At 42.2% G+C, this 9,401-nt stretch overlaps 1 protein-coding gene across 3 annotated transcripts in view; it reads right to left on the bottom strand.

Moving 5' to 3' along the window:
* Positions 1-2,506: 2,506 nt before the first annotated feature.
* Vopp1 (VOPP1 WW domain binding protein) overlaps positions 2,507-9,401 on the bottom strand; it is an 86,318-nt gene continuing 79,423 nt past the window's right edge. For all 3 annotated transcript variants that reach the window (XM_069995957.1, XM_069995959.1, XM_069995958.1), the window contains one exon: positions 2,507-5,177. In XM_069995957.1, the coding sequence (XP_069852058.1) occupies positions 4,993-5,177 (185 nt within the window). In that variant the 3' untranslated portion in view covers positions 2,507-4,992. The remainder of the gene's footprint in view (positions 5,178-9,401) is intronic.

Genomic DNA, 9,401 nt, shown 5'->3' with positions numbered 1-9,401 from the left:
ATTCTAACCTGGAGACAGGCCTGTACTCTAAGGTCTGAAGGGAGATATTTCCCCACTACTGTGTGTGGTCTGCTGCTGTGGGTGGCTGGCAATTCAAACAGGGCAACAATTGGATCAAAGATGTTTCCCACAGGCCTAGCTGATGGAGGCGGGGCATCATGTGTGTGTTTTCTTTCCTTCCTTCCTTTCTTCCTTCCTTCCTTTCCACCCTCCCTCCCTTTCTCTTTTTCTTCTTATTTCTGGGCTTGAACTCAAGGCCTAGGTACCATCCCTGATCTTTTTCTGATCAAGGCTAGCACTCTACCACCTAAGCCACAGCTCCAGATCTGGCTTTTTGCTGGTTAGCTAGAAATAAGAGTCCCATTGACTTTCCTGCCTCAGCTGGCTTTGGAACTGTGTCCTCAGATCTCAGCCCCCCTAAGAAGCTAGGATTACAAGTGTGAACCACCATCACAGTGTGATTTTCCTGGGAGGTGGTCAGACTTCGAGAAGGTGGGGCCTAGTGGAAGAAAAACAGGTGAGCACAGGGGTTGCCTTAAAGAAGATAAAAGGCAGCTGGACCAAGTAACCAAAAATGGAAACTTCTGAAAGCATGAGCCAAAATAGGCTGATTATCTCAAGAATTCTGTCACAGTGAGAGAAAACTCACGAACACAGGTAGTATTTGGAGAAAATACAGTAGATTTCTGCCTAAGACTTATTAGAGGGGACTCAGTAGTTGAAGAAAAATTAATTTTAAGCTCAAATATAAATGATTTCTTTATGGCCAAAGTGAATGCCTTAAAACACAACACAAAGTGCAAGAAAAAGCACGTTGGTTGTTGTAAATATTTTTTATGCTGGTACTGACACTTGAATCTAGGGCCTAGGCACTACCACTTAGCTTTTTCATTCACAGTTGATGCTCTATCAATTGAGCCACATCTTCACAGACTTTACAGCCTGGGCTGGCTTTAATTGTGGTCTTCCAACCTCAGCTTCCCGAGTAGCTAGGATTCCATGCATAAGCTACTGGCACCTAGCCAAAAAAGACTTCGAAAACAGTCAAAATAGTTCCAGAGTCTAGTCTAGTGGTAGTGGATTTATGGGTGTTCACTGTAAAGTTTTCCATAGCTTTCCCATCATGACAGTATGTCTGAAAGTAGAAAAGTAAGTTTTGTAGTATATTTGAGAAGCCTCTTGGAGGCGCTGTCAGGAGTTCCTAAGGCAAGCCTATTTGATGTAGGGCTGATATTTTTAGAAGTTGGCACTTTTATTGACTTTCATAAGATTTTGGAAATGCGGGGTCTCACTGTATTGCCTAGGCTAGTCTTGAGCTCCTGAATTCAAGTGATGCTCCTACCTCAGCTTCCTGAGCAGTAACCTATCAAAAGAGTTATACACTATACTTCCCAATTACTCTCATGTATAGTTTTAAAGTCATTTTACATCTGTATATTATTTGCCCAAGTGCCCTAAGTTAGCTTTACCATTTCAGCCTTCCTTTAAAGACAGAAATAGACAAGTATAATATCTAGATGGTACAACTAAACCTTGGATATTGTCATGTGTGGCCATTCCAACAGATTTACCCTTTGGTAAGAGTGCACTGAAGCAGCACTTTAGTTGAAGGCCCAGTGGCAAGAATGCAGGGGAAACCAGGATGGTCACTGACTCTCTCTTCTTCTTGTCTTTTTAGGGCAGCCATTCTGAAATACATGCCGAGCAGGAGGGTGGACCCTTCCCACAATGCTCACCCCAGCTTCCCCAGAAAGATAAGATGGTCTACTAATTTCAGAATTGCTGGGTGATATAGCACTAAGGTATTGCTAAGAATGTTCAATATGCCAAAATTTTCTGTCAATCTCCAGAGACAGTTGCAATGAAACTGAGTCCATACAGGGGACAGAGATTAGAGTTCTTGGACAAATGTTTTAAGAAGGAAAAATATATTTCTGCTTTCTTACAAATGTTATCACAACTCATTACTCATCTAAAATGCAGCTTAATTTTAGCAGCCATCTTTGAGAAACACAAGCATAATTTCTCATTATAGAGAATGGTGCTTTTTTTTTCCTTTGATGTTTTTATGTTGCCAGGGCTGGTTCTGAATTTATGGGCTCACATGATCCTCCTGCTTCAGTTTCCAAAGTAGCTAAGACTATAGATGTATGCCAATGAGCTTGGCTCTTAAGTAGGATTTTAACATGAAGATTGACCTCCTGAAGAACAGAGCCACATCCCCATTAAGTTGACAGCATCAGTGTCAGCTGTGAGTTTAAAGCTTCTCTCTCGCCTCTTCCCTTAGACCCCCCCTTTTTTTCTACTAGTTTGATTTGGAAAACATGTTGGTAAACCTTAAGTACCATATATTACTGAGGGGTAACATCTACTTTCCAGTTCTGCCCTGATGGGTGTATCCTCCACTCCAGCCTACCTCCCACATGAACTTGTTTCACTGAGTATTCTTTCTTGCTAGGAATTTCACCTCTACTCCCTTTCCCATTCTCCAGCAAAACAATCAAGACACATGACCAAATTTCTTTTTATTTTGCATACATAGGAAACAGTACCCTATCAAAAGAGAGCAAAAGAGACATGAGCCAGCTGTTGCCAAGAAAGTGCATGCACAGATCTACTTCAAATTTGTTCCTAATCACGGGCTCTATAGGACTTCACACAGGAGCTGGAACTGCCCAAAGAAGTGGGTGGGACCAACTGGAGTCCCAAAGGAGATATGAACATTTGGGAAATGTCCCCAGAGGCAGAATTTTCACCAGCAGTGCCTGTGTTCTTGGTGGCAAGATTCAAATCCAGATTAACGGGACACATAATTTATTTTACACAGACATGGGCTTATAAAATTGTTGAGTCTCTTAAGATTGTTATAAAAAAAACTTAGGCAAAATTTAGTCTCAGATGCTGGGCCCCTTGATTCAGCTGTACCCTGATCCAATTCCCAGGGGCAGCTCTGAATGTGCTTCTTTATATTAGAAAAGTAGAAGAAATTGAAGTCTCAAATGCAAAACAAATGGCTCTCTAGACAGAAGAGGAATGATTTGGACCCATGTAGTTGTCTTGGTTGTAAACAGCAGACATTGTGCTTTATCATCTCATTTAAAATATAGACAGCATGGGAAGGTACTGCAGGCAGGGACCAGGGGTCAGAGGTCACAGAAGAGTTGTGAGTTACTCAGGTGGCAGCATTTGGGTTCACAAACTGTTCCCAAGTGTTTTGTTTCCTTCTGCATTTCCCGTGGAATTGCCTAGGAAGGTCACACAAACTCTATCCTTAAAGTAAATCCATGTAGCTACCCTGACCCTATCTCTACTTCTCACCCATCATATAAATACCCCTTTCCCAGCAGAATATGGACACCATATTTCTTGGTGCCTTGGCAGGTGCCACGCCCACTTTAGTGAGTCTGGCTACTCAAGGTTAATGAGTAACAATTTCTCAAAGACTTTGAATTAGTTTATTTAAAAAACAAGACCCCTGCTGTATAGCACTGGTGACCCACACCTGTATTCCTAGCTACTCAGGAGACTGAGATCTGAGGACGATAGTAGGAAACCTGCAGGAAAGTCCATAGGATTCTCATCTTCAATAAACTACCAGAAAGCTAGAGTAGAGGTGTGGCTCAAGTGGTAGAGCTCTAGCCTTGAGAGAAAAAAATGAAAAAAAGAACACTTTCTACTCCTAGTTCTGCTCCTGACAATACTACATGCAATCTAGGCATCTTGGCTATGCTGCTTTTCTCCTAGTACACACAACATGATCAGGTCTCAGTCTGGTTTTAAATACACATCAATGCGACTAACTACACAGAGCAATAGAACTCCCAGCTAATTGTCAACAACTCTCTTGATTACTTGTAAGTCTATGGGTGAGCTATGATTCTTACTCCAAGGATTTGCATTTCAAAACTACATCTTGATTCTAGTTTAGATCAAATGGTCAGTTTTCTTCTTTCTCTGAGCAGGCTCCTCCTCTTTGAAGCCCAGTAGACTCTTGCTGGGACTAAAATCATTACTACCAGCTCTGGTTCAGCAAAGCTGTGGTGCCATCTTGGCCTTGTTCTCTCTTTCAAAAGGACTGATGGAAATGCCTGGGCAGATGTGACCTTCTACTATGAAAGTGTCTATCAAACACATCATCAGAGCTGCCGCGGAGAAAACAGTGGAAGCCTCTAGGCAGTAAAATCCATGGAGAACCTCTGATCTCAAAGGACAGGACACATACATTTCCATATATGCACTAAATAGGGGGAGGGCATTTTTTTTTCTTCTCCAAGTCAGAACAAGAACTCATCAAATAGTGTCTGTTTGGGACCAGGAGTGATTTCCCATGAGTTTCAATGACTTTCCTTAGTGATCTTCTGATAACTGCAATGTTCATCTTGGTCCTGATTCTGATCTTCATCTGGAAGCAGATGAGCTTTTCTGGTCTGTACAGAGGGAAGCCTATCTTTGGGATGGGAGTGAAGATTGAAGATATTAAGGGGGTTGTTTATCTTCAGGAGATGAGTGACACAAAAGAGGCTCATTCCCCTCTGTGTATCTCTAATAGCTTCGGGAAGAAGAATTGGCTAGGTCAGCTGACAGGCACCCTGTGGGCTCCTCCTTGCTGCCCAGCTGCTTGTTCATAGGCTAGGCTGCCCATTGGACTCAACTCAGTTAGTCACCCTCTATCCATTCTCCCTCATGTGCAGGCTCTGTTTTCCTCTCCTCCTAGCCTCTCTCATGATGGTATGGTCATGTCACCCTAAGAATGCCAATCCTTGAGGACTGTCGTCACATTCCGCCAGACTACATCAGAAACATAAGCAACAGAGGAGACACCCTGTGAGTTCAAATATTGTCCTCCATGGAAAACTTGAAAGGGAACTGTGCTTGCTTTGAAGATATCAGAGGAGTTTGCCCTTGGGCCATTCCTGGAAGCCAATGTCCATGGGGATGGGGAGGGCCTTGAAAAGCCCATCTGGTCTTTCCACCTTCCCCCACTGTGTGTCACTACTTGTCCTTTACCACCTGTTCGTACGGGGGTGGGGGAGTGTTACAGTAGGAAGGAGGAGGTGGGTAGGTCATGGCTCCCTGGGGTGAATTGGGTTGGAAAGCCATTGCCATGGTATTCCCCACTGGATTCACACCCAATCCTCCAGGGTCGGTATAATATGGTGGCCCGGGCTGCTGGACTCCTGTAAAAGAAGACAATCATACGTGAGTTCAAAAGAAAAGAAAAAAAACACAACACTAGGCAGTTCCTGGAATTTCAAAATTGGATTTTTGTTTGTTTTGTCAATCACAGGGCTTGAACTCAGGCTTGGGCACTATCTGAGCTTTTTTACATGAGGTTAGTGCTCCACCATTTTGAGCCACAGTACCACTTCTGGTTTTCTGGTGGTTAATTGGAGATAAGAGTCTCATGCAGTTTCCTGTGGGGGCTGGCTTCAAATCGTGATCCTCAGATCTCAGTCTCCCAAGGAGCTAGGATTATAGGTGTGAGCCACAGATGCTGGGCTGTCAAAACTGGACCTTTCATTTCATGATTCACTCCATTAATTTGCATCAAGGACCCAACACATCCAAAGACAGTGAATTCAAGGGAATAAGCAAGAACAATACATGGAAGAGTTTGCTGAAAACTTTCTAATATAACTTTCAGGTTCAACCTGCTGAGTTAGCATTGTGTGAGATCAGGGAGTCCCTGTCATTCAGGGTAAGCCAAGGTAGGTGAAAGTTCACAGGTAGGTGAAAAACTACCAAGACCTATGTTAACAGCAGAGCTAGAGTTGATGTATCGCTATGCACCGTCGGTTGGGAATCTCTATTTCTCCCAAATATCACCAAAGATGCTCTTCTCCAAGTCTGAGGATTTAAGATACAGGGCAGCATGCTGGACATGGAGGGTTTCAGAAAAGCTGACAGGAAGTAAGAGAACAACTATCCTGTCCCAAATTGGCTGTAACTCTGAGTTGTGACTTCATAGCTTACTTTTAGGTTTTGTTACTTTGATCATGTTTTCCCCTTGATTGGAATAACACTTGCATATGGGCACCACACCCAGCCAACCATTGGTTGAGATAGAGACTCATAACCTTTTTCTCTTTTCCCCTCCTATGGATGGATGACCTATGATCTCTTGATCTTCATTTTCCAAGTAGTTAGGATTATAAGATTGGGCCCCTGATAACCTTCTAGATTCCATTCTCTCCCACCCCCTCCCCCCACAAGAGTTTACTTAAGTAAAGATCTGATTCTTAGGAAGATGTCCATTCATTTGGGTAAAGTATTCCAAACCTTTCAAGCAGGTAAAAGTCAAATCTTGAAATTCTACAAATGTGCTCAAAGGGAAGTGGGACAGCTACAAAAACTAGGTCTGTATTCCAGGTGCCAGCAGGGCAGAAAGTCAGCAACAGATGCCACTTATTCAAACACCACAGCATCTCACCCCTGTGTTACCCCACAGATGGCACCTGCTTCTGTCAGGGCAAACTCATTGCCTTGGCATGTGTTTACTATCAATGGCCATGAGTTTCTCAGATTGTTATAAATTAAATGTGCTCTACAATTAATGTGTTATAGAATATAAAATTTCAAGTTAGAAAATAAAAGTAGTCATTGTAGTACTCTAGAAAGATGATGATGAAGGCCTTTGAGTATTAGAGAAGAAGGGGAAAGGGGCTAATAGGAAAGCACAGCCAATGATTAATGGAAGGATATAGAAGGATGAAGACAAAATCTAGAAAGAAAAGGCTCTTGTTTCTAGTCTCAAGGAAGGAGGACGCACCAATACAGGACAAGGACAGGGCAGATGGAAAATTCCACACTGGAGAGATAATTGCCAAGAAAAAGGATAGTCAGTTATGCAAATGTAGTAAGCAAAAACAAGAGTGTGGATAAGACCACTAAGGAAGTGCTCAGAGAGGAAGAAAAGGCAGTAGCTAGGAGAAAGTTACAGTAAAGGTCAGCATTCAAGACAGAAGAACATAAAACATTTAAGGTGACCAGGTGCTAGTGGCCTAATCCTATAATCCTGGCTACTCAGGAGGCTGAGATCTGGACGATCACAGTTTGAAGCCAGCCTAGGCAGAAATATCTAGGAGACACTATATTCAATTAATAAATAAAAGGCAGAGCTAGAGGCATGAATCAGTAGCATAGCACCAGTCATGAGCAAATAAGCCAAGAAAGCACAAAACTTCCAAGTTCAAGCCCAATATTGGCAAAGCAACAGCAACCCTGAATCGTTTCAGGTCATAGAGAAGGATACAAAGGTGACTAAAGAAGCCGGGAAAAGTGTCATGACTGCAGAGGTAAAGGACAATATTGTGTGTGATCGAGTGCCTATATGTGCATGTGCACTGGTACTGAGGCTTGAACTCAAGGCCTATGTTCTGTCCCTTAGTTCTTTCACTCATGGCTGGCACTTTTACCACTTGAGCCACAACTCCACTTCCAGCTTTTTGGTAGTTAATTGAAAGTAAGAGTCTCATGGACATTCCTGCCTGGGTTGGTTTCAAACCTTGGTCCTAGATCTCAGCCCCCTGAGTACCTAGGGGTTATAGGTATGAGGGTTACACGCATGAGTCACCAGTGTCCAGCTACAAAGGAGAATTTTTCATCATGTTTTTATTATCTTTAAGTAGTTGTATGTCAGCCCTTTCATCATTTTCTCTCATCCTTCCCAACACAATCGCTCTCTTTAATTTTCTTAGCCATAGGATATGCACTGAGTTTTATGACCGCATTCTTCACTCCAAAAGAAGAATTTTTAAAAATTAATTGTTATGATAAAGGTGATGTACAGTGGGGTTACAGTTATGTAGTTAGATAAAGAGTACATTTCTTTTTGGACAATGTTACTCCTTCCCTTTTTCCCTCTCCCAGTTTTTCCCTCCCATCCCCACCCACAAGTTATATAATTCATTTTCAACTCAGTGTCTAGTGAGTACCACTGCTGCATTTGTCCACCCTTTGTCCCTCCATTTCTGTGCCTCCTTTACCTTCCCAAAGACAGATAAACAAACAAGATGAAAACAAAACAAAAACAACACAGAAAAGAACCTCTTGTTCCCATTTCCTGGAGTTCATTTTGATAGTATTTTATACGATAGATGCAGACAGGCATTGAGCCTTTGTGCTCTGAAAGAATTTTTAAGAAGGCATAAGTGACTGGCCCTCTACAAGACCAAAGAAAGCTTAAAAGAAGAACTGCAAATTTTCAGCAGCAGTAGAGTTCATGTTCTTTATTTGATACTGCTAGAACAGTGTCAGATCAGATACCCAACACAGTAGGAATAAAGCAATCCAGGGGTAGGAATCAAGGGGAGAGACACTGTAAGGATGGGAAATGTTTCAACATTTTTTTCAGGGGTAGTGACAGATACAAAGGAGAGAGAGGATGGGTGAGAATGGTTTGGATACAGAAAATGAATGCAGCATCTATGAAGAAGCTGGACTAACAGGGAAACTATTAGGATCATGAGAGGTGAATGGAAAAGCAGCCCATGTTGCTGTTTTCCTCATGGATTAGGCTTAGACTGTGTTGGTTTGTTTGTTTAATTAATTAATTAATTTTTATTTTTTATTTTTGGCACACAGAACTTTCTTCCTCTTTATTGACAGGCAATCAGGAATTCAGAATGAACACTGTGAGCCCTAACTCTACACAAGGCTGCTTCGTGTGTTGTTGTTGTTGTTTTTAATTTTTATTTTTATTGTGAAAACACCGTACAGAGGGGTTACAATTACATGGGCAAGGTAATGAGTACATTTCTTATCAAGCATTTATTTTTTAATTATCCATAGGTATACAAAATCCAACAGGTTGGTTTTGTTTGTACAATGCACCTTTTTTTTTTTCTTGGTCATGGGGCTTGAACTCTGGGTCTGGGTGCTGTCCCTCAGCTCTTTAGCTCAAGGTGAGCACTCTACCACTTGAGCCACAGCGCCATTCCCAGCTTTATCTGCTTATGTGGTGCTGAGGACTCGAACCTAGGGCCTCATGCATGTAAGGCAAGTGCTCTACCACTGAGCCACCTTCCCAGCCCTGGACAATGCATCTTGATCAGTGTCACTCCTTCCATCATTCTTCCCCATCTCTCCCAACCTTAGCCACTCCCTCAACTTACCTATTTCCATTTTCACATATGTACCACCCTCCCTTTCTTCATTTATTGGACTGTGTCTACAATGTCCCTGAAGCATAGCCATTCACACTCATCCTAGAACCTCAACTCAGATTTTTGTAGAAATTGGCAAAAAGGGATTAATCCCCAAGTTGCCAATTGCAAAATAGATTTGAAGTATTTGAACATGGAGATGGGCATCTCAAATACAAAAAAAAAACCCACACAACAGAACAGTCAATAAATTATGTATTAACAACATGAACTTGGCAACAGCAGGCCAAGAACATC

Source organism: Dipodomys merriami, unplaced genomic scaffold (assembly GCF_024711535.1).
Source record: "Dipodomys merriami isolate MVZ:Mamm:240054 unplaced genomic scaffold, mDipMer1.0.p SCAF_5, whole genome shotgun sequence".
Classification (NCBI taxonomy): Eukaryota; Metazoa; Chordata; class Mammalia; order Rodentia; family Heteromyidae; genus Dipodomys; species Dipodomys merriami.
This window is presented reverse-complemented; position numbering and strand designations above follow the sequence as displayed.